The sequence below is a fragment of the Copadichromis virginalis genome, linkage group LG20 (genome assembly GCF_057382275.1).
Source record: "Copadichromis virginalis isolate Kocher_CV1m ecotype Utaka linkage group LG20, C_Virginalis_male_GT1.1, whole genome shotgun sequence".
In the NCBI taxonomy this organism is placed as follows: domain Eukaryota; kingdom Metazoa; phylum Chordata; class Actinopteri; order Cichliformes; family Cichlidae; genus Copadichromis; species Copadichromis virginalis.
In genome coordinates, this window is record NC_140637.1 from 21076575 (window position 1) to 21102561 (window position 25987).

A 25987-nucleotide genomic window follows, 5' to 3' on the forward strand; every position below is an offset into this window, starting at 1 on the left:
ATTTAAAAAAAAAAAAAAAAGCCAAGGAAAGACTGAGGTAAGTGGCAGCGGTTTTACATCTCACTTTGGCCATGGAATGCATTTTTTTTCTGTTACGTATTAAGCCACCCTTTGCTGCCTGAAATTTATGAGGTGTGCAGTATTGATATGCTTAATTTTTAACATCCTGCTCTTGTATGTAAAAATGGAAACCGCTTTAATGTCCCCAATAATCTGCCGCCCCTTCTGGTAACCATCCTGTGAACTTTGTAAACATTCTCTCTTGAAATCTGCTGCATTTGAGTAATGAGACCCATGCTCTGTTTCTACTTTACACAGCCTGAAGCAGACAGAGTAACGGGGGTGGGTGGGTTGGGAGGGGAAACGGTCAGCTCACACTCTATTCTGTATTTCTCCATTTCCTGGACCTCAGCAATGGACTCTCGTAGGTCATCTGTAAACTTCTTGCGGTCCTGGGGGTTGGGCGCATTAAAGTTGATAAGCACTTTGATGTCTGCACCTGGTATCGCTGATGTAAGTCTGATTCCATTTGGATAATCTGGGGCAATGGGAAACGGAGAGAGAGAAAGAGAGAGAGTCATTTACAAAAGGTTCATTCATCAAAACCGAGGCGAAACCCATCGGGTGAATTCTGTCTGAAGTTTTGGAGAGTATAAACAACGTCGCAGCCCATTTGGTTCAACTTCCCATTCCAGCTGCCTGTGTTAATGTGCAACGTCAAAATGTGTGATGTAAATACTGTCAGCTAGCATGCTGCACGGAATATAATAAATGGAAACTCTCAGTGCAACTTACACTGATTTTCAAACAGCATGACTTGCATCCCATATAGAGAAAAGGACTGTCTGAAGCTGTAGGTCACTGAATTCTTCTTTTTTTGGAAAATCTTGGTTACCTGAAATTATACAAAAATAACCCTGTAAGGACGGTTTGGACAGGGGAGGGGAGGCAGAAGGGAGAGGACAGGGCGATATTTACCACTAGGAGGTCGTTGAACAGGAAGATCTCCCGCTGATGCAGGCCTAGCTTCTGGAGCTTGTTTGGATCTGGCACTTCAAACAGACGGCAGTAACACACCAGTCTACGGTGCGGCAGCGATAACACCTACAAGGCAGAGGAAAACAGCACAACACTTTAGAGGTAATTATGGCCTCAGTCCATTGCGTAACAAGGAACAGAAGTTATTCTCCATCTGCAAATTTGAAAAAGGTATGGCCAAGAGATGACTAATTTATTCCTCCCTTGGGCGCTTTTCATTATGCCAACTTATGCCTCCTCACTTCCTATTTCCTCCAGTGACCTAGAAATTGTTAACCTCTGCCATTAGGGAAGATCTTCAAACTCCTAAAGCGCTCCAATTTACAAGGAGAGAGGAGGCTCCTGAAGGAGCCAAGAGCAAGGAATCACAGATGTATCCTTTCCGAAAAAACCTTTTACATTTTACAATAAAAAAGACGAACACTTATTATTGAGCATATAATTATGCTCTTAAGTAAACATGGCACACATAAGAGATCCTTACATAAGATTTAACAGGAATATTAAATGCATATTAAATTTAAAAAACTGAGTTTTTTCGCACTGGTATGTGACTATGTTAAATCACAGTCTCTGTGACCGTGAATAGCTCAAGTGGCTCAAGAGTTAGGAGTTCGCCTTGTAATCGGAAGGTTGCCGGTTCGAGCCCAGCTTGGACAGTCTCGATCGTTGTGTCCTTGGGCAAGACACTTCACCCGTTGCCTACTGGTGGTGGTCAGAGGGCCCGGTGGCGCCAGTGTCCGGCAGCCTCGCCTCTGTCAGTGCGCCCCAGGGCAGCTGTGGCTACAATGTAGCTTGCCGTCACCAGTGTGTGTGAATGGGTGTGTGAATGGGTGGATGACTGGATATGTAAAGCGCTTTGGGGTCCTTAGGGACTAGTAAAGCGCTATATAAATACAGGCCATTTACCATAAATATACACCCATAGACCCATAAAGCTTTAGTGTTCATCTTGAGGCAACTGTTGTGATTTAGGGGCTATACAAATAAACCTGTATTAAATTGAACTGAACTGCCTTTCATGAATAATGTGACTCTTCTTCTCCTAATATAAATTTGGCATAATGGAAATTTATGGTAGTATTCTGCAAAATATTGTGAACCAATTCTGTTTTCAAAAGCCACTGTAGAAATAAAACATTTTAGTTTGTTATAAATGTCATTATTTTGGGGGAAAAAGGCATATGTAAAAATTATATATCGAAGACTTTTTGTCTGTTTTGTTTTAAATGTCTTGGTATTTCTTTGTGAAGTGCTTTGTAATCTTTGTCTTAAAAGGTGATATATAAATAACATTTTACTTTACTTACCTTAATTACACGTTTAAGACATTTAGGATTAGAATTTCACATTTCTTCCTGTAAAATGATTCTTACATGAAAGCTTCTTTGGATTTTTGCACCAGTTTGACAGGTGACACAGCTGTGGAGCATGTTTTAAGCAACCATGCTCAAGTCTTCTCCAACCCTCCCCCACACATTCTTGTTGGCAGTAGCAAGGATGCAAATGAAGTCATGCTAGCATAACAAAACCACCTGATGTTTTGGATTCTCCACCCTTTTCGTGACACAGGGAAAATTGTCCGACAGTGAATGCTGCTGCTGGATTTTCTTTTTGAATTCAAAGTTTAGTGATTTATTTTCCTGTAGCAAGTCCCACAAAAATGCCAAGAAAGAGTAATGAGCCATTAATCCAACAGTCGTACAAATGCACACTGTGCAGACTGATCCAATAGGTGTTCTCTTTGAGAGTATTCAATAACTTGACAGTAACAGGTGACAGGCTACCTTCTGGGTTTTTTGTTGTTGTTGTTGTTTTAAATACCTAGGTTACTGTGCGCAATGATGAAAACTGTAAAAGAGTTCATTCAAAGTTTAGGTAGCCTTGCATATATAAAAAGCCAGTATACGTGGCACTCAAATGAATGCACTACTAGTGCTAAGTCAGCTTAGCATAGCTCATTCCTTAAGGATTGATGTGACAAGCACACCGCAGTGATATACACCCTGCTGAGCACAGAATTTGTAAACGCTGCGGCTTAGCGCCACCCAAAATTTATGCCTTTTGATTCTGCCACCAGTGTAAAAACACTAACTGTCCATCTCTCACCAACCAGTGTAATGTCTCTGGGAAAAGTCGTTGCCAGTCTTGGAAAGCTGACTTAAAAAGTAACTGCATGATGTTGAGGAATCACTAAAGAGACAGAGATGCAAAGTGAAACAAAGAATAATAAATGATCATCTGATTTACAGATAATCTACTTACACATCCCAGGCCATGGTGGAGAGATCCAATCTAAAAAGAGAGGACAGAGACGATGTTAGGTGCAGTTAGTATATTGAGATTATTTTCACTAATCCATCTTATAACTTAAAAAAAATAATTATATATATTCCCTTCTTAAGAAGGATTTGCCCTTGTTAACAGTTTTCCCATTATAATGCCTATGAAAATGCATGCACCTTATTGGTTTGGTGCAAAAGTTGTCGATTTTTCTTTGTCTTCAGATTTGTAAGAATCAATAACGATACTGGAATGAATACAGATCCTGTGCCAGCACTAGTGGACCTGATTATTATAGAGAGGATTTCCAGCATGCCTTTTATGTTAAACTGTTTTACTACGTGTCCTCCTTAATTATGCAGCTAAATGGTGACAAGGAATCATTTTTCAATACATTCAATTATTACTGGCAGAGCAGAACAGACTCCATTCATCTGAAAACCGACTAAAACAAAGTCATCCATGCCAGACAAGCCTCTCCCTGAGGGTAAGTTAATCACACCTTTAACCTTCACACATGGCAGAAACAGTATTGCCTGCAGAATACTGCAGAAAGGCTGTCTCCAGCTGCCTACAAGGGAATGGAGTAATGGGAGAACAAAATCTGATAATAACTTTGATCCAGTATGTATGGAAAGAGATAAACAGACTAATAACTAATCAACGGATTAAAGCAATGCAACTTATGCCAGTCAGTTAAAGAAAAATGGATTTTGCTCTGCTCAAGGATAGCAACTATTATATTGTGTTAAAATGGCAGGATGTGCCTATTTTTCATCAGACTGCAGCAGTGTGCGACATTTCACAAAGGCCTTGTGTGTGTTGAAATCACCAGTGCGTGTCTGAAGACTTTTCTACATCTTAGCGTTCCTTCTCTGAAATAAGCTACGTAGGAGAGGGTAAAGGATATGTCCTGGTCTGTGATGTCTTGCCTTGTAATAAAAATGAAAAATAAGAAATCCAACTAACACTTTTGTGACCTTGACAGAAAGATTAAAAAACACATAACTTACTGGTTTCTTTCCCACAATGAGCTTCTCAACCTTCTGCACCTGGGAGACGTGGTCTTCGTTGGTTTTGAGCTCTCGTTTACGAATCCTCTCGTATATGCCGACCAGAGTCTCCCGGGGTATGTCCTCTCCATCATCCACACCTGAAAGTCAACGTACACATACACCTGAAGGATTAGAACAACAGTAAAAGGATTTTTTTTTCTTTTTTCTTTTTAAAGGTCAGGATAGTGAGAGAAGATATTAATAAAGCAAAGAGGATTCAAATTGTAAGGGATGGTCACCTACTCTGCTCCTCTGTAGTGAAAGGTTTAATTTATTTTTGAAGCTGAATTTCACTTATTGCCCCGTTAAGGTCTATATATAATGCCTTCACATGTATTTCATAATAACAGTTTTCTGTTACCTCTTAAGTTCTTGATAAAGTCCTCCAGCTTCATCTTCCTCTCTGGCTTGACGTTGGGGCTGTACATGTCGGTGTTGAGGAGGATGATTGCAAAAGCTAGGATGAAGATGGTGTCAGGGTTCCTAAACTGCCGCACTACTGTTGGGTTACAGATGCAGTAGCGCTGGCTAAAAATAGAAAACGGGAGCATTAAGTAATGTTAAGGAAGAGCAAAACTCAGACTCTAAACTCGATGCAAGCGAGTCAGAGTGAGGAAATGTTTTCAACACTGCCTGAAGAAAACAGAAGTAAATGGGTTCTCTTTATGAACCAATAATTATGCAGATGACACAGCTGTGAGGAAGACCGATGATGTTTATTAAAATGCTTTCAGTATTATGAACACTAATGCTAATGTTTTACTGCACTTGACTACATGAAATACACAGGGGTCGTTAAGAATCAGCTCGGTTTAATGATCATAGTAAATAAATCCATTTTCAGTAGGAGGATTGGGTCACTAAACTTTCTCAAAAATAAAAAAAAAAAGTTTATATTGCAGTTTTTTATACGGCATAAAACCCCAACCTGAAAGCCTCAATGAGCCGCTCCACCTTCTGTGCTTCACCCTGGACGCGGATGTGGTTCTGAAATTTCCTCAGGGCTTCGTCGAGCTCCATGCCCTGGAAGTCCATTTCGTCTACCACACAGCTGGTACGTGAGGAGAGGGATGAAGAGAAAAAAGGCAAATACATCAAAACACAGACTGCCACAGTTTTTGTGCTCATCCTCATTCACTGGTAGCTCAACAGGGATGGTTTGGCCCAGATTCTATCATGGAGGATATGTCAGTGAATTCTTGTCATATTGGTGCCATAAGTCACTCTCATAGACTGTGGGATCTTCGTTGAGTAAATCCTCTGAGCAATTGCTTAACTGTTTTCATATGTTCCACACTCCTTTTTAAAAAAAACAAAACTAAGTATGCTTTGGATTATGTTGCTGTCAGTAATAACATTTTTTTGATCATTCCTGTGGCGATACTTACTCCAAGACATCTCTGTTGAACTGCTTCTGTCGATTGCCAAGAAATTCTCCAATCATCTGCCTGCTTAGCCCCTTTCTCTGCAGCAGGAAGTGAGCCACTCCGACTGGCGTGTCAGGGATGAATCCTCTCTCAGTAAGATACTGAATGCCCTTTTCTGGCTTCCTGAAAAATTCAACATGTCCCCAGATGGTTTGTTTTTAATTCCTGGACAGATGCTGGCACATTTTTAAACTGGGAAGAAGAATATGCTGCTGCTTAATCTTGTTCTTAGAAAATCCATCTATATTACTGTTATTACCCAAAATTTTGACACAGGCCTAAAAACAAAACACACACACACTTCAAACCTCTCATCTTATTGTCATGTAGTTACGTCAGATAAAATCTAAGTAATACAGATGAGTGAAAGGCTTTCATTAAGAAAGAAATATATCTCTGGAAATATTAAAGCAGTGATGGTGCAATTTAGTTTTATCAGTCTTACTAAGCAAACAATAGAACTGCTGTTTGTCAAACACAAATAGAGGTATTACAGTTTGTACTTTTCAATATGAGTTTCATTATGTTGAGTGGGTTTATTATTTTTTTCTATTCCATTTTTCTTTTAAAAATAGTTTTATTAATTCCTAATAAAATTAATTTTTTAATGATTTTTTTAACTTAAAAAACAAACAAGAAAAAACTATAAAAGGATCAAAATTTATGAAGTTCAGAAGAAACATCAGTGATGGCAGCAACATGCGTTTTTAGCCTTCACTATAAACGCAGGTCAAGCATGTGCTCCAGCAGAGCAGAGTACCTACTTGTTGAAGAGATTCAGGCCGATGCGGTAGTGTCGCTTCCGGATAACATCATTGCTGAATATGGGCGAATCCCAGCTATTGCGAGTCTCTTTGTGGTAGGTCTGCTTACTTAGGGTCTGCTCTCGCAGGCTGTCTCTTGATGAGGACTCAGAGCTGCAGTTAATGGTGTCATTTGAGTTTGATGTGCTATTGATGCTGTCATTGTCCCCATCTGAGAAATCGGACTCTGACTTGCTCTGTCTGTTAGCTGAGCCGTTGATAGCCAAGTGGCTTTCTAACTGTCTGTGGCGGTGGCGAAGAGGCGCGTCGTCGTCACGGGAGGGAGCTCGTGGTGGGGGCCCGTGGGAAATGTGTTTGGGGCTTGCTTGGGACGATGTTACAATGTGGCCGTGAGGTTCATACACAGGTGGCCGTTTGACAGTGCTCCGCTCTGACCGGTCGCTGAGCTCTGCGGAGCTATCGCTAGGAGGTTCTATGGTCAACAGAGGAAGATGGTCCATTCTAAGACGCTGCTCTTGGCACTCTAGAGAAGGAGTGCTGCGGCAGCTTGTGTCTGTGTCACGACCCTCATCTTTGGGGTCAATAGGCCAGTATTCTTGAGAGGAGTTAACTGACCGCAACCGTAAGTCTGATTCTGTGCTGGAGGGCTGGTCCCCTGACCTGGACAAGGCAATAGAAGGGGACATGTCCTCCTCATCGATGAACAGAGTAACATCGCTATAAGACGCCATCGTTTCATCGCGCATCCGTCCAGCTGCCCTATGGTGGGACTTCACCTGATACTGCACATCCCCCTGTCTCTCGGAGCAGCCGATAGCCTCTGGGTCAGGACCCTCATCCCCCTGAAGGCTGCGACAGTTCAGAGCATCATCTATCGACTCAGCCAGAGACTTGACTTGTCTTGAAAAGGCGTCCTCCAGCTCTGTGATGGCATCTGTAAGGTCACCCTGAGGTGGAGGGTGTGCCATGTTGGCCTGCTGGTGAACCTCTATATCTCCGCATTCTGACTGCACCATGGACAGCGGGGTGCCGTCCTCCGTCATGGACACCTGCCTCCCCTCAAAGTATGAGCTGTGGACTTTTTCGGGGCCCTCAAATGAGAGCTGCATCCTCATGTTAGAAAGTACAATGCGTCTGGACATACGGTTCTCTGACATAGAACTCCTGAGACGTTCAAAGTTCTTGTTCATCTGATACTGGCGGAACGCTGTCTGAATGGTTCGAGCTGCATGTCGAGTTATGAATCGTCCACCATATTTGCGCTCTAGCATCTCCACCTAACAAAAACACAAATAAATTAACTGTAAGACTCATGGGTTACTTAATTGGTTTTCTTAGCTGCAGATGGTCTATAAAGTCATCATCGTGGATGTCCTGTTAGAAGCTAACAAAGTGTTCTTTACACAGCTAGCTTTCTGACAAGAAAAGATTCAAAATATATGATTTTTTAAAAACAGATATCATGTGACTCTTTGAATTTCTGTCAAAAACAGTCTTTTACCTGTTTATCCTGGAGGTCAGCAGAGAGCTCATAGCTCTCAGAGAGCGATCGGGACCGCTTGATGGCCTCCTCCTCAGCCTGCTTACGGAGGATGGACTGTGAGTGCTGGAGCTTGGGTCGTCGGGGCCTCTGAGGCCCAGGCTGGACCCCGTGGCTGTAAAGTGGGCTGTCAAATCGGTCGGGGCTGATGGCTGAGCCGTGGGTCACGGGACCCTGGCCATAGCTGGCTCCCCCATCCAAGGAAGGGCCACTATCACTGGGCCGTGCATCCCCTTCCACACTACAAACATAGGAAAGAGATGGATGGATGATTAGAGACGGTAGAAGGAAAGAAAAATCTCTGAGGCAGTACTGGATTTAAATATTATCAGGTTAGTTCAATCCCAAAATGCCTTAACAAAGAGTAGCTTAAGTTAAATATCCATTATATACAATTAAGTATGGTATTAGAAATATGGTATTGCACAATAGCATGGGTGTGAATGAATATAGCCTTTTCTGGGGCATGCGATCCTGACATACTGCATAAACCACACTTAATTAAATTCAAAGCTGTCTGATGCTAATAGATTTCGCAGAAGAAATTACTAGTGTGTCATAGTTTTTGCTGTACCACATTTAGGAGACACAAAAGACACATAACCGCTCCTAAAATAAAATACATTTGCAGTAACACAGTCCTTGTGCAATTGCTTCCTTTACAAATACTGAGAAAGGAACAAAAAACAAGCGATTACTCACTCACTCTTACATTCTACCACACTAGAGGTCTGCCTCTTACGAAGAGACCGTCTATTTTCAATAAAATGCCAACTCTTCCTCCATATCTTGTCCACCATTCTTTCTGTCAAATGAAGTCCAGAGTACACAGAATCCTCCAGGAAATCCAGGTTTATGTCAGCTCAGGGGCCAATCAGTGGCCCAGGAGAATTACATCATATTCGCAGTAGCGACGACACTCTGTTCCAATTCTCGTTACAAAGTCCAGTTTGGAGAAGAGTGAGTAAATATAACTTCAGTGATCCCTCAGTCAAAAAACAGAAATGCCTTTCAGAGGTGCCGACCCGCTCTGTAACTATCATCACACCAACTAACATTTCTTCCCTTCTCCTCTGATACGATTAATGCACAGTTCACTGTCAGCCTAATGTGTTTGAACTGTGACTTGACACACCCATGCAGCGTACACATCTACTTCCTTTATTGGACTGCCTGAAATCAACATTCGGCAACAGCCTGTCAAACACAGCAAAGAGCACAAGCGAAAAAGTGGAACTGAATTTGGTTCAGGAGTTCAGATGGCAAATGTACTGTAATATAAGTGTAAACTCTTTTTGTGACTTCCGAGTAACCCCGCTCAGCACGAGGATTTTATGGTTAATAAAAGACAGCAAGGCTCAGATGTAATATCTGCCTCAGCTGAGTTTATACTTGTCATTTAGGAAATTTGAACTGGATTTACAACCCACAGCATGTCTTTTGATGTCCCTAGATTTGTGATTAACAGAGAAAGTGCAACAGAAATTGAAAATGTTTTCAAAATTGCAATAACTACACTTGCAAGGCTTAAGGCAAGTCATTATTAGTGATTAACATATGAGTCATGGATGTTTGCAAAGGCTTCAGGCAGCTTAGTTTTCAGATCAACACAAATGCTTTGGAGAATAACGCCCCCCTCCAAAAAAGCACTACTGCTTTTCAACTAAAGATTTTAGAGTGAAATATTAAAACAGATTGCACTTGGCTGCCAAACCATCATTAATAATTTTTAGGAAAAGCACAATCCCAAAAATACTCAGCCTAATTCCACAAACTAAGATGGCATTTGGATGCAAGTGGAAAGAACACACTCATAGAACACTTTCATAACTACACCCATTCAAAAATGTCTAATCAGCCAATCATGTAGAAGCAACTTAATATGTTTAGGCATGCAGACACTGCCAAGATAACCTCTTGAATTTCAAACTATCACAATGAGGAAGAAAGGGGATTTAAGTGACTTTGAACGTGGGATGGTTGTTGGTGCCGAACAGGCTGGTCTGAGTATTTCATAAAATGTTGATCTACCGGGATTTTCAACCATCTTTATGATTTACAGAGAACTGAAAAGGAAAAACTATCCAGCAAGGGTCAGACTGCTTCAAGCTGACAGGAGGGGGAAAGTAACTAAAATTTTTACTTATTACAACCAAGTTATGTAGAAGAGCATCTCTGAACAACTTAGACAACAAACCTTGAAGCAGATGGGCTACAGCACCAGATGACCACACTGGTATTACTCTTGTCAGCCAACTCTCCTGTCAGGAGACTGAGGTTACAATTTGCATGACCTCACCAAAAGTAGAAAAGAGATGGGTGGAAAAATTGTGCCTGGTTTGAGGGTCATTCAGACGGTAGGGGTGTTAACACCATGAAAGCATGGATCCATTCTTTCTTGTATCAATGGTTCACACTGGTATTTCACAGGGGATATTTCTTAACTGAGCATTGTTAAATCACCACAGCTTACCAAACTAATGGGCTGATCACGCCCATCCCTTTATGACCACAGTGTACCCATCTTTGATGGCTGCTTAATGTGTCACGTCACAAAGCTCAAATCATCTCAAGCTGGTTTCTTAAACATAACAATGAGTTTACTGTACTCAAATGGCCTCCATCGTCACTAAATCTTAAACCAATAGAGCACATTTGAGATGTGGTGGAACAGGAGATCCACTTCATGGTTTTGCAGCTCACAATTCTGCAGCAACTGTGTGGTGTTAACACGTCAATAAGGACCAAAATCTCTGAGGGTGTCTCCAGCACTTCGCTGTATCTGTGGCACAAATATTTAAGGCATTTCTGAAGGCAAAAGGAGCTTCAAACAAGTATTAGCAAGATGTATCTAGTAAAATGGCCAGTAAACTTATGAGGGAGTGGAGGTGAGCCATTCAAGGTCAGCCAAACCCACAGTCAGACAGTGAAACGTCAAGCTAAGTAAATGCTTACCAACTCCCCTCAGGGTAGAAAATACACATAGTGTTTTAGTATGGACCAGTGCACAGCAACAGAGCCAGACTTGCCCTTTACATAGCTGGAACAACGCTAGTACCTAGCAAAACACATTCAAGATCATACTTCATTGCATAATCACAGCTGGGATAAAAGTTCCCAACCATCTGTCAAAGCTGTCATCCCTGGAGTTAAAAATTACACTGTGTGTGCTGTCACTGTGTGCTTGCAGGTGGCAGTCATTGTTTTTTTATTTCTTCATTTGAGATAAATGAAGAATTAACGTTGTGATGACACAAGGGATTTGGACATTAGTCAGGAGGAGTGGGCATTTAACAAATGTGACATTTCTCTGACATAGACTTTGTTAGTTCATTTGGCTTCATTTTTCTTTTAATACCAAAATGATGGTTTGTAATCAAAGTCTACAAACATTTTTAGCCAAACCAGCACCAATGTCCATTTTTGGGTCGGTGGCTCAACTCATTTTAATTTTTGCGTTGCTTGGAATGACATTTTGTACACACAGTGAGTTTAATGACTTTACTGATCCTCCTAATTTTCATCTAGCACCATTATCAGGTCAACTTTGCGTGTCTTATCTGCTTCATTAGACCCCGTAGATGTTATTTAAGCTTAGCACTGTTAATGTGAAAATGTTAGAATGTTAATCTCAGTATTTACCTGCTAACGGTAACCTGACAGAGCTCTTAGGATGACTAAAGTATTGCTATCATTATGTAATGCAGTTTAAATATTTTTTTCTTTTGTACCAATTTGTTGGGAATAATTGCCTTTTCATTGTTTTGCTTAATTGCTTCTGTAATTATTTATGAACCAAAATAAATTTCAATTTATGCTAATAAGATGGTAAAATGAATTGAGTTTAATTGAAATCATTGAAAACACAAAATGCATGCCACCGTTAATAATTACAGCAGTGCACATCTAAAAAGAAAAATAATAATTATATTAATTTAAAAACATATTAAGGCAAAAGTTAAAACTCTAACTGTAATAATTTTCCCCGGGTGAGACCTGTGAGCCAGCTTCTTTACTACATTTTGTTAATAACTACTCTGCTTTTTACCAGCCTAGCATCCAAAGAGTGTTTGAGTGAAAGCAAATGGAAGAAAGAGAGAGAGAATAAGTACTGCTGTGCAGTCAGTGAAAACTCTACAGAGCGAGGTCAGCTGCCAGTGATGGAGGGAAAAAGCTGGGAATAAGAAGAGAGTGCATCATTTTAAGATCTGCACTGATATTTTAAGCTTAAATGGCTGGTGGAAAAGGGAAAAAGAGCGGGAGAACTATTACAGAGTCAGATATTAATTATTCGGTGGACACAAGTGGCTTCAAATGACTTTGAAATGAATGTTTTATACATGTTTTGGACTTTAATATGTGAGAATTGTGGAACCCAATGTTGAGTGGTGGGGGAAGCAGTGATGTCATGCCACACCACTTCCTGATAGTGACTGTACAAGCCTTGAAATATGATCTCACAATATTAGCCCCGACTGTCCCTCCGTCTGGCTCTTTATCCACCAGGAGCCCCCCCTCCATGAGCTCTGATGTAGGCATGGATAAGCATGTCAGCACGGCTGGCAGTGATTTTCAGCCACAGGATCCAGGGATTTGGAGGGGTGGTGGGGGGAGAATCGACAATCTCTCTTTCCTCCAAACACATCCTGAACAAACAGGCCGAGGCCCCTGCCCAAGCCTCAACCCGTACCATCAGTCGGACCTGAGGGAGAAACATTCCTCCATCCCGGAAAAGAGGAGTCACATCTACAGGAGTTCTGGGAATAGCAGAAGGCTAATGAAGTACAGGCTGGAGTTAGAAAGGAAGAGACTGCTGCAGTGTGTAACTAGCGCAACTTCCAAGCAACGTCACAGAGAAGTTTACCACTCTAAAACATAACTCAGTTGTAAACACTAAAGCGATACACACATAGAAAAAATATTTCTACTAGCATTGCATTCAAGGCCTCACTTTTGCCATTTTTCCAACTTTAAAAACATGTAAGTAATGTAGTGAGATTTCATTGAAACCAAGCAAGCTCATGGGGGAGTTTCTTAAAGTGTTAGCATGTGCAGAGAAAAGACTCATGTATGTTTGAAAACATTGTTGCTGGGGAACAATCTAGACATTGTTATATATTAAATTACAGTACCTGTAAAGTTACAGAGGAAGGTCAAATCTGATTTAAAAAAAGTTACTTTTCTTCTGTAGCTTCTTTGTAGGACCTTACCATTTATAGAAATATATTTCTTTATGTGTGTATCTGAACAGAGGCTGTGAAGTGACCCTTCTAATAAAACGAAACAGCGCTTCCATACCGCACCGCACACCCCACATGCAGTGACAGCATGCGCTCCAAGCACAACAAAAGCAGATGTTTTTCCCTCTTTTGAAAGCAACTCAGAGAGCTCATAAATACAGATGCACACACCAGATCTCACTGCACACAGATGTGATGGAATAAACTTTTCAGGTAAAAGGTCTCGCAGACCACACAGAGGCATAATGATGAAGCCCAGCATTAAAAGCTCGAATTGCCAGAAAACACTATATGTCATTTCAGTACCAATAATTGGACTAATGAATTACTTTTTTAGCTGCTCTAAACACACACACACACACACACACACACACACACACACACACACACACACGCAAGTTGGGAATTTACAGTTGGACAAAGCTACGAGCTGGAACGCTGCTCTGGCCAGCAGACTGACAGTAATGCTCCTGACAGTTTGCAGCAGACAGTATATAGTCAACTGGAGTCTCATAAGCCTCGTGGCTGTCAACTACTGTAAGTTGTATCATTCAGAATGAGAGTTTTAGGATCTGACTGTCTTTATATATTTCAGACTGCCATTTGGCATCTAATGTTATCAGAACCAAGGGTATTAAATAGCTATACCCGAGAAAACACACTGCAAAAACTCAAAATCTTACCAAGTATATTTGTCTTATTTCTAGTCAAAATTATCTCATTACACTTAAAATAAGACACAATCAGCTACAGGGCAACATTTCAGTAAGCTAAAGGAACTTGTTTCAAGACAGTGAATCTTGAAACTAGAGAAAAACTAGAGATTTTTCACTTGTTCCACTGGCAGATTTTTTCACTTATTTTAAGCTAAAATATCTTGTATTAAGTGAAAAAATCTGCCAGTGGAACAAATGAAAAATCTCTAGTTTTTCTCTAGTTTCAAGATTCACTGTCTTGAAACAAGTTCCTTTAGCTTACTGAAATGTTGCCCTGTAGCTGATTGTGTCTTATTTTAAGTGTAATGAGATAATTTTGACTAGAAATAAGACAAATATACTTGGTAAGATTTTGAGTTTTTGCAGTGCAAGCACATTTTTCCTTTGTTTTGAAAACTACAACCATAGCCAATTGAGGATAATTAGCAACAGTAAAATTCCTATTAATACCGGAAAAGCAGCTTTTCATTTCTCTGCCAAGGAGAGAGCTGAGGCAGAGCCTTTTGATAACTAAAGCTGAATTGGGTATTGCCTTGGTGGAGGACAATCTTCAAGTTCCTCTCTATTTGCATCAAGCTTGCTGATTACAGGTATGCAATCATTCATCAGGTGCCACTTAATGTCCACACAATAATGAAAAAAAAGTATACAGTAGCAAACTGAAACATACGCCACTGCCAGTATGATGAGTAATTTGATGGTTTGTACATGCCACTGAATGACTTGTTGCTTAAGGAAATCTAAAGTCAATATTACTCTCACGCAGTAACTAACAGTCCTGGTTCTGTCTGATCATCCATCCTCCCCCCTCATGTCAAGATTCAGCAACAACAAAAACAACAACAACTGAGCCACTGTCATTATCTTTCAGTGATGAATCATTAAGCTGTCCTCCAGCACTACGCTCAGCACCTGCCCTTGAAGACAGAGCTATGAAAGAGCACACAGCCGTGGCCAAGTAAGTGGGAGGGCCACGACACACCACAGGAATGCCCTTCAACGGAGCGGAGGGGGAACAATCCAACTCAGATGGATTCTGTACAGTAAGACTAAACATATTATGATAGCACAGGCATACAATGACGCACAGAGAGGGCATGATCTGTTTTTAATTAGAATGGAGTCAGAGCTGGAAATGCAGACAACACTTTAAAAGTCAGTCATTTAAAGTGCAAAGCTTTACATTACTGCCGTCATTATAAGAGGATCGTGTGAAATCATAAATGGAGTCCTGGAACACGGTGAATGATTCAAACTCATAGCAGCTCTCTTCCTCTCCAGTGTTTATTAAACACAGGCTTATGAGGGTTAGCAGCCAGGTGTATCCTCATTCAATGACAACACACACACTCACACATTAAATCAAGCACAGTGTACACTCTCCTATTACTCTTACCAGCTATTCAGCTCCAGCTCCAGCAGTGACTGGGTCTTCTCTGAATTACACTGCAAACACCACATGCTGGCCAGCACTTGTAAGAAGATGTACTCCAAACATTAGCAGATCTCCCACCAGTCCCCAGTGCTCCCTAAAAGGCTCCTCTAAAAGACAGACACAACTCAAAACTGCCATCTGCTACAGCTTGTAGATCTCTGCCACTTACAGACGTTTTCATTTCGTTGCCTTGTGATAGCAGTTTCCTATAGATGGTAGGCGTGCATGGTCAGTACTAAGTGGCAGTCTGCAATCTTTGACAGTCAAATGGAGCCCTTTCTTTTTCTCTTTCTTCCTCTCTGTCGTCAGTGCGCGGGGCTGGTAGGAGTATAAGGGGGGTGGAGGCTATGAGACAGGGGAGTGTGAGTTTCTGCCAGGGCCCGAGCGGTATGGAAGAGGGCGGGGTGCTGGGAAGGGGGTGTGAAAGTGTGGAGGCTTTGTAGCTGGGCAGGAAGAGAGAGAGATGGAGATGAAACACTTATCATGCAAGAAAGGGACACACATGACCAGAGAGGAGGCGACGTGGAAAAGAAAGTCATGTTTTTCAGGCACGCTATCAAAGTGTAAAGACATGAAAAGGAGAGACAGAGAGTGACAGCTGGGAATAAAAGATAAACCAATGCACTAAAAAAAAAAAAAAAAGCCAGGAGGGAGGGTAAGAGAGTGGCAGCTGAGTTAAGTGCATATAGGTATAGTAGAAAAATAGGAGTGAGATGGAACAGAGAGAAATGGGTAAACAATAAAGTATGAGGAGAAAAAAAAAAGAGAGTGGTTGAAGGAAACAGGGTTTGGAGTGTTTGAATGTCAGGATCTTTTGTTAGCTCTTTTTACACAAAAGGAAAAGGACTGACTTGGTAGCGACTGCAAATAAAAGAGAGCGCCTCTATTAATAGAGCCTTTCAGGGCTGAGCAGTGACTGTTAAGATGTGCACTAAGAAAAGGGCTACAGATTCTGTGTCTTTCGCTGCAGAAAATCACAACAGATACACAATAGAAGCTGTGTATCTTTATGTCTTCAATTTTCACTCGCCTTGAAACAAACACTTCTTCATGGATAGTGTTACACACTGCATGAAATTCCCCTCGTACTGCACCATCAGCGCAAACCTCACCAAGCCCCAAACACACAAACTGTGATGGTGTCTTGTCTCTGGACTTCACAGTGTTGTTGAGACAGGGCAGAGACTAATCACCCCTCTGAGAAAAGGGGGTTGGAGTAAACTGCCCCCAAGCCAAAGGTATTTTCTATCTAATGACAACAGGCACAGGAAACGGAGGAGAATGACTCCCACATGGAGCCAGTTTACAGGGACACCAATCATCCACAGAGGCGTCCACACCAGTCTGTAAAAGAGAGGGATCCTGAATTCTTCTAATTACAGACTCGAACCCCTAAAATGATCACCTTGTCCGAACTGTTTTCATCTGAGGCTTCAAATGAAAGATGCAGAATGAGAGACAAAAGCATAAGAAAGGGTTACTTAAGGAGAAAAAGCAAGTGTATCTCAACATGTGTCATGGATCACAGCAGGGGAGACTTACTTGCAACGTGTGACTCAGTTACAATGAGTATGTGTAGAAAGGCAAGCAGACAGACAGTAACCGGCCAACTGGTCTATTTCAGTTTGAGACCTTGACCCGTACTGTGGCGGCTACAGCTGCTAATGCCTTATGGAGCTGCAAGATAGTTGACTCAACTTACAGAACTCACCTATCACACAAACACACCATAAACAAAAATGGGAACAAAAGCAATTTAAGACCTCCCTGTAATAAATCTGACATCCTCATTACTGAATCATTTTGTCACACTTCACCCAAGACACAAACACAGATGCAGGCATTTAGTTTGGAAATATGTGCATGATTTTAGATATTTGCCCCAGCAGATGCTTTGTTTTCTCTTCCCCCCACAGTGGACCACAGGGAGCCGCTAACTAGAGTTTATTTGTTTTTGACTGCGATATGAAGTAATATTGTGGTCTCATTTTGAAGGCGAGCGCACGATGCGTATCAACCTCAAGTATATTATGACTGTTTCATCATGGGGCACAGGGGTAACGTCAGTTTAGGCATCAAGGAGGGTTATGCTGAAATGATCTAATTAGAGGTATTCCAGGTAAAACTGGGCTGTAAAAGTTTTCACAAACCTAGCTGTCCTGTGTAATGTTCCCTGTCTGCCTGCCTCCACGTCTCTCTCCTCCTCTAGTGTTATAACCCAGTCTAGTCGTCCCGTCTGGTGAAGGCCCACTCCATCTCCCGAGCCCTGGCTGCACAACGCTTTACTCCAAAATGATGTCATTGAGAATTCCAAGCAGAGGCCCACTCTCCGCTCATAAAACTGTATTTCTCCAACTCAATACATATGGTCTCTCTGCATTTCAGCTCCTACTCTATCACTCTCCTCCAAATCCAAACCCTCCCTTTGTTTCCTTCCCTTTCTTGTCTCAGAGTAAAAAGAGAGCTAACTGCAGAAAACAGGGGACCAGTCCCAACAGGCCCCAAGCGGTCAACATACCTACAGCTTTATCAAATGCTTCCCACAGATGTAGTACCCGAGTATCAGGCAAAGAAAAAACACGGACTTTCCAACTGCAAAGAGAATGAAAAAAGGCAGAGCAGAAGAAAAGAAAGCAAAAGAAACGACAGGGGGGGAAAGTGATATCTTCCTGGAAACTTGGTCACAAGTTTGGCAGACGGTGCTCTGTCTACATGACATCATGCATCGTTACTCATTATCTGCTTTTGCTGGATGCTGAGCGACTGAGACCTGCGCTAAGAAACGGAAAATAAAATGAAAACTCAGCCTTCGCCTGGTCTGGAAACAATTAGAACAGGCTGATGTCATAGTTTGATACAACAGCATACTAAATGAGATGTAGTGGCCTGGGATAGTTTTGTGAACACAGAGAACTTTGTATAGGGGGCAAAAAAAAAACAAAAAACAAAACAAAAAACACATCATTCCTCTGTAAATTCTCAGGAACAAAGAATTTCTGTGCATAAGGAGGGACTGGCAGCAGATGTTTAAATAGAGCTGAAATAGATGTAATTAAAGGATATGCAGAATCTGTTCATCACATCCTGGCAGCAAAGCTGGAGCAGATGTGTTGCCTGTGGGATCCTATGGGAATGATCAAAGATCATCAGTGGCAAGTGATGTCTGTGAGGCTTTTCTTTTTCCCTGTTTGCATATTGTTGCAGTAATGCATCCAGATGCAAACAAAAACTGAAGGTTTTGGGAGAGATGACTTTTTAATTTACCATATCCTTTCCTCTAACTATAAGTACATTGTGAGATTCTTTTGAACTCTTACTGAAAATTGTCTGGCGACAGGCTGACCAGTAGCAAGAGTAAACAAAATCCTGGTGAAAAAGCAGGCTTGCTTCATTATTCTTCGAAGCTTTAGTGGGACATTTTTCAAAAATATTCACTTCCTTGTTTATTTACATGAGAATATTCATACCACTTGACCTTAGATTATCATTAAGGATGGATGCAGGGAGGAACAGTTAGCTAGGAGGTCACGATGCACAGCCAAATAAATGCTCCAACAGATTGCTTAGCCTTAATCCACGAACAACTGAATGAATGCACGAGTTTAAATATGTAAAAAATGAAGCAGTGCAGACAGGTAATTTTTAAAGCATGAGCCAGAAGTTTAGGATCCATTTGTGCTGCATGCAGTTTTATGCTACGCTCCTGCCTATAGCATCACATGTGGGCAAAGATGATAGTGGTTTCAAAAGAAATATTTCAACAGTGGCTTTTTCCAAAAATGCACTGATCTAAATTACAAATGTGCCAGCATGCTGAGAACAATTTAATGACTTTGGGCCTGCTCGTACAAGGAAAGAAGGTCTAAGGTTTACTTCTTCTTGGTTAGAGTTTTTCTTTGGTCTCTTTGTGTTTGTGTGGGTGTCCTCTGGTTTCTTCTTACATTTTAAAGACATGCAGGTCAGGTGGAGTCTCTAGCTTTGAAATATGAATGGAGGAAACTTGTGATCAGCAGTCGGGCACAGGTCACAAGACGACACTGATAACCAAAACAAATCTTTACTATATAAAACCAGCCACATGCTTTTGTACTCTTTTTTGTGTCTGCACTAGAATAAAATCGCAAAAAAAGAAAAGAAAAAAGAACTACACTAACACATCACTTCAAAATAATCTTGTCTGCTTGAAGATGCCCTCTCCCTCTCAGTTAAAATATAAATAGAGGTGGTGTCTTTTGTGCTGTAACCATTATTAGAAGCAGGCCCCCTTTGTCCAGTAACAATATTTCCCCTTTCAGCTCACTCCATTACCAGATACTGTATTTCTCCAAAGCTCTTAACGTTAGCTCCACCCATCAGGGACACATACTACAGCACAGTTCTCCCCTGCTAAAAATAGACCCATGTGAGGTGACACGCTCTGGTAAACACTCCGAGTGAGACAAAGCTTTGAAGAACAAGAGAAAGAATACACATCAGGAGAATGGCCATTGAATGCCCTGCTGATATCATCTCATTATCTGTTTCTTTGTAGTGCATTGATGTGCAGCGTTTTTTTAGTGACACCGTGAAATCTTGAGGTCAACTGGAAAACAGAGTGGTACTCAGAGCAGCCATGACTGTAAATGTGACATAAGCCACAGCGGGTATAAATACTCATGGCGGTCGTGATGACTGCAGGAGCACAGCACTGCCACCAGAACAATAAAACAGACCCGACAGAGGCTTTGCAATGATTGGACCCAGTCCACAATGGGCTCTCAGAGTGACATCGCCACCCACTGGTTAGATATGATACTATATGTTCCCTTAAAGATGCACATTAGGTCTGGGGGCAGATATGCGGTTGATGATGTCATTCAGGACAACTGGGGTCAGACATGTTTGTCACAGCTGCATATCAGGAGGGTGGTGGGTTATTCAAAGGCACCGGGATGTAACGAACCAGGTTTTTTGGGTGGGGAGGGGTTTGTGCAATAATCTATTTGAGGCAGCAGCAGAGTCCCCACCTGTCTCAAGTCACACAGTCTGCGGTTTAAATGCATTACAGGTCAGGAAAGATGAGTTTGTGGCATGCTGCAAGACCCCACAGCGAAGATGTCTTATATATGTAACCTATATCTTATATAGACTTAAATATATTCAAAGCTTTTTCCCTTTCTTTGAATCACATTTTAAGAATGTATAAAGTTGCCCAGTACAGTGTAAGCAACTTAGGCTTAACTGATTGGCTAAACATCTTCAACAAATATCAGAAAATATTTCTAATATCGTTTCCAACCTTCCTAAAACATCCATCTTTCTAACAGCACCATGCTGGCCAATCAGTCTTCAAACAGACTCCTGATTTATTGCCAAACACTATCAAAATCACGTCCTGGTGCTACACAGATTCCAGAAATGATTCTGTGGAGCCATCTATCAATATTATCTTAGATTTTTTTTTTAAAATAGATAAATATATATATAATATAATCCATCATTTGACATAAACCAAACGTGTTCCTAAAATAACTACTTGTGCATGCACTTTTGAGCATACATGTGTATCTCTCAGTGCAATCATTTTGGAGCCATGAGCTAAGTCACATCATTGAACTGGGTAAATTGACTTCAAGGCTTACAATGATAATAATTGCTGTTTCAATCAGATTCCATTCATTGCCGACAGCAACAGAGATCTGATTAAATAGCTGATGATCTTGAACACGTTGTGTTGCTCAATCATTCCAATCTCTCACAAGATTTCATTAGCAGTCAAGCAAGAAATGATGTTGTGGCTTAGAGGTGATTGTAGTATAATTAAGTGTCTAGTGAAGACACATGCTAATTGCATGGAAGGTTTTGAATCAGAGTCTCTTTTCAAATGTACGATTCAGCATCAATAAAGAAAAACTGTTTATTTAAAATCGTCTACATAAGTTGCTTATTTTATGCAGAAGATGATTGAGATTGAAGAGATACAGATACAGTGAGGAGATGCAGATTGAAATCTCTGCATTCCTATAAAACTCAGACTGCTTACATTCCACAAAAAATTCACCTCTCCGCGCACAGCTGTCTAATAGCTTTACCAGAGCTTGCCTCACTTTGTTTTCCAACAGCCCTGAACTCCCCAGTCAAGACTCCAGTTTCTTGCCATGCTTTGCTGCCCTTCACAAAAGCAAAGCAAACTGCGCCTCCATGGCACCCGAAGCCCACAGCATAAACACTACGACTAAGCCTCGAGGTGCCCTGAGGAGCTCCTTCCCACTCGGCCATATACACTGGCACAAGCCATTGTTTGCATTGGCACATCATGTAAAGGCGGCTTCTCTCATGTCTGCTTCTTTACGCCTTTCAGATTCTGCTCCACTTGGAAGTGAAAGCGTAAAATGTATTTCATTTTAATGCCCCTCATTAGGCTGACAGGGAAGGAATCATTCAAGAAACCCAATGTTATTTCAGGAGAAAAAAAGAAAACCGGAGAACTGAATACAGATGTGGGGAAATGAAGGCAGCTAAGAGTATCTACACTGTATCTAGTGTGCAAATACTGTGAATAAGCTTCAATCAAGTCATGCCACAGAGGAGCTCTTACTCGAAAGATTAATGCACTTTCAAGCTTAGCTCCATTCTAATCAACCTAACCACAGCACTGACAAGAGAAATTAAGCAAAACAATAAAAAAAAAAAAAAACAAAAAAAAAAAACAGATCAAACAACAAGAAATATTTGTTAATGCCCTGGGGAAAAATATCTAAATGTATTTGCTAGTACAAGTTCACTGAGTGCAAACGTCTTGCATTGATCGTTTTAGTCTCTAAGAGGCAGGAGGTTTGAGCAGTACTGAAAGGATTGCTGTATCAGGATCCCAGCTGTCAAAGGAAATCCTGACTGTTAACTTTTTCCTTTTTCCCCTTTTTTCAAAAACTTTGCACATCTAAGCAGAAACACCAAATCAGCCACAGAATTAACATGAGAAAACTCAAGATTGGTTTACATGTTATGAGAGCTTTTCCCTGCCGTAATGAAAACTTAATCAGTCGTATTTAAATATTAATTAAAAGCCACAGCTGAAAGCACCTCAACAATGGGAGCAGAATTAAAAAAAAGAAATAATTCATGATCCCCACCTGTCCTCTTTATAGATTCGTAGAGACACACATGTCAAAGTTTTCATAACCCTCTTGACAATGAGCCTAAGGTTCAAAAGTTATAAAAGTTGAAAAATGACTAAGTGGCCATGATTCTTTTTTTCACCCCCCCAGAGCCACAGACAACCAGGAAGCAATCAATCACAGAACAAAAGCGCAGAGATAACGCATCCTCGATCTACGTTCCTTTTCCTCACAAACGTAAAAACCTTTTGTGCAGGTCACGAGAGTGCTGAGAAATGGATTCATGTTGACATATTCCACAGTGGAACAAGATATCCTGAATGTGCAAGTTCCATTCATACCACATTTCCACAAGACCCGGTGGGTGCATGTCAGCAGATCTTATGCTTCTACATATACTCCATTCAGGCAGTCTGGCTGGGACACGAGGCCCGGCTTTTACAGAGCGATAGAGATTTTTTGAGAGGAGCAGTTATGCAGCACCGTGTTTATTGTTTCATTTCTCTAAATGCCTCCTGTAACCTCCGCTTGAGATGGTGCCAAAGCATTTTACAAGAAAAGGAGGTCACACATGGGCGCAAGCTATGGATTAAATTTGCCATCTCAGTGACAAACTACCTGACACTAACAGTGGTTAATGGTGTTTGGGTTCCATTTAATTTGCACACAATCAAAGCATATTTGACAGCTACGAACTCACATTGGAAGTCAATAACAACCAGTCCTTTAGGAGTAAGATACAGAAGAGACAGCCAGCCGTGTCGTGCATGACCACAATGCTTGGAACAGACAAATTCCCGTCATTTTAAAGGAAAAGGTTTATTTTAAAACAAAATTGTAAATTTGTCTGCTACCTGTCCTTGGAGGCTGGATTTTTAGTCCATAAAGCTTTCAGTCTTATGGACTCAAAATATGTCTCTATAGGCTTCAGGATACATCGATCTGTAACCCGTCGATTACTTATTAGAAGCCCCTGGTTGGTTTTCTGAGCCCACAGGACAAAACGCTAAAGTTTAATGGAGTTGGCTCTTTTTATCAAATATGACAATAATGTCAAGACACGTCAGCTCGTCAGCATTAGAAATAAAGATACCAGATGTTTTTGTTTTGTTTTTTTAACCTTGAGTCATTCTTTTTTCCATGATGCATGTTTCCAAGATAAACAGGTTTGTACACGGGGGTAGAAATATAAGAAGGCAGAAAGGATGTTTCTCTATTTCAAGTTCTTTTTGGAATCCTTCTTTTTTTCCTTGAGAACTCAAGGGTGTAACTAGAAGACTGAAGTGTCTCGACATGCTGGTTTGGTGTTCTTTTTATTGAATAAAGAACAGACTAATTCTGTCAGACAAATTTTAATCAGCTGAACTTCCTTATAGCCTCCAGGGTCAATAACAAGCAGGAGGCTGTATCAGTGGAAAGTAATTCTCACACCCACATGGATCTGTGATTGACATAAAAATCAACATGGTCCAGAGGAGAATGTTTTCTCTTTTGGTGGAGTTCATTTCCCTTTTTTTTTTTAAATTAAAAAAAAATAATAATAATAATAAAAAATACTGGCCTGGCAGAACTTTGGCCAATATATGGGAAAAAAATGAATATTTAGGCTACAGCAAAGAGAAGCAGACAGAATTTTTCACATGTAAAACTGACAAACTTATTTCCAGGTCTGGAGTCACGTGTCTATGTCACACTCAGGGTAATAAAACACATCATACAGAAGCTTTTATGACAAGTTAGGTCATGTTGGTGTATTAAATTTGATAATTTTCTACAATTCCAGTAACTGGAGTGACTGTTGATTCAGATTCATTTGGTAGACTTCAAGGATAAAGTGCTTTGTTGAAACTTTGAGCACAGTTTAGGTAACTACACAGAAATGCAGACACTGTGACGGCTTTCATTATACTGAAGGGAACTGTCAATGTCAGCTTTCGGTGTACTTTGTCATTCCTGCTGTTCAACAAATCCACTGTGTAAAATAAGGTCAACCCCCTCACATGCCTCGTCCCTGTACCAAAGACGCCTCGTCCCAGTGGCCCCCAGGATTACAGGCCCGTGGCACTGACCTCCCACATCATGAAGACCCTGGAAAGGCTCATCCTGGAACAGCTGCGACCCATAGTAAGACCACATCTGGATCCGCTTCAGTTCGCTTATCAGCCTCGTCTCGGAACAGAGGACGCCATCATCTACCTGCTCAATCGTGTCTACACCCATCTGGACCAGCCGGCGAGCACTGTGAGGGTCATGTTTTTTGACTTTTCCAGTGCTTTCAACACCATCAGGCCGACCCTCCTGGGTGATAAGTTAGCAGCGATGCAGGTGGATGCTTCTCTGGTGTCCTGGATTGTTGATTACCTGACAGGAAGACCACAATATGTACGTCTCCCACAGTGTGTGTCTGACAAGGTGATTAGCAACACAGGGGCACCACAGGGGACTGTCCTCTCCCCCTTCCTCTTCACCCTCTATACCACAGACTTCAGCCACTGCACAGAGACCTGCCATCTTCAGAAGTTTTCTGATGACTCTGCGGTGGTTGGATGCATCAGCAGGGATGATGAGACAGAGTACCGGGCTGTGGTCGACTCCTTTGTCACGTGGTGTGAGCAGAATCATCTGCAGCTCAACGTGGCAAAGACCAAGGAACTGATCGTGGACTTCAGGAAGACCAGGAAACACTTGACCCCTGTTTCAATCCAGGGGGTCAGTGTTGACATTGTGGAGGACTATAAATACCTTGGAGTACACATTGACAATAAACTGGACTGGGCTAAAAACACCACAGCACTTTACAGGAAGGGCCAGAGTCGTCTCTATTTTTTGAGGCGACTGAGGTCCTTCAACATCTGCCAGAAAATGCTGAGGATTTTCTATGAGTCTGTGGTGGCCAGTGCGATCCTCTATGCTGTTGCATGCTGGGGGAGCAGGCTGAGGGTCGCAGATGCCAACAGACTTAATAAACTGATCCGTAAGGCCAGCAATGTTGTGGGGATGGAGCTGGACTCCCTCAAGGTGGTGTCGGAGAGGCGGATGCTGTCCAAGATAAAGACAATGTTGGATAACACCTCCCACCCACTCCATGACATGTTGGTCAGTCACAGGAGCTCGTTCAGTGAGAGACTGAGATTACCGAAAAGCACCACTGAACGACACAGGAAATCATTCCTGCCTGTGGCCATCTCCCTGTACAACGCATCCACTTAACACACTGTTTGCTGCTACAACTACACATGTTTCTTTTCCAACTATTTATTTATAAGTGACTTATGTATGTATGTATGTATGTATGTATGTATGTATGTATTGTACTATTCTTAGTTAGCGTATTGTCTGTCTTGTCTTAATGTTGGTTTAAAATGGAGCACTGTAACAAAAAATAATTTCCC

At 41.4% G+C, this 25987-nt stretch overlaps 1 protein-coding gene across 7 annotated transcripts in view; it reads right to left on the reverse strand.

Moving 5' to 3' along the window:
* The window catches only part of iqsec1a (IQ motif and Sec7 domain ArfGEF 1a), a 100475-nt gene that overhangs the window by 7001 nt on the left and 67487 nt on the right, over positions 1 to 25987 (reverse strand). For 5 of the 7 annotated variants that reach the window (XM_085444400.1, XM_085444401.1, XM_085444403.1 and 2 more), the window contains 10 exons: positions 8069 to 8348; positions 6568 to 7844; positions 5765 to 5926; positions 5305 to 5427; positions 4738 to 4904; positions 4335 to 4474; positions 3304 to 3333; positions 979 to 1104; positions 796 to 895; positions 377 to 538 (listed from right to left, as the gene is read on the reverse strand). In XM_085444400.1, the coding sequence (XP_085300526.1) occupies positions 377 to 538; positions 796 to 895; positions 979 to 1104; positions 3304 to 3333; positions 4335 to 4474; positions 4738 to 4904; positions 5305 to 5427; positions 5765 to 5926; positions 6568 to 7844; positions 8069 to 8348 (2567 nt within the window). Of the gene's footprint in view, positions 1 to 376; positions 539 to 795; positions 896 to 978; positions 1105 to 3303; positions 3334 to 4334; positions 4475 to 4737; positions 4905 to 5304; positions 5428 to 5764; positions 5927 to 6567; positions 7845 to 8068; positions 8349 to 8809; positions 9170 to 15459; positions 15746 to 25987 lie in introns of those variants that run through there. The other 2 variants (XM_085444406.1, XM_085444402.1) reach the window with 2 other exon arrangements.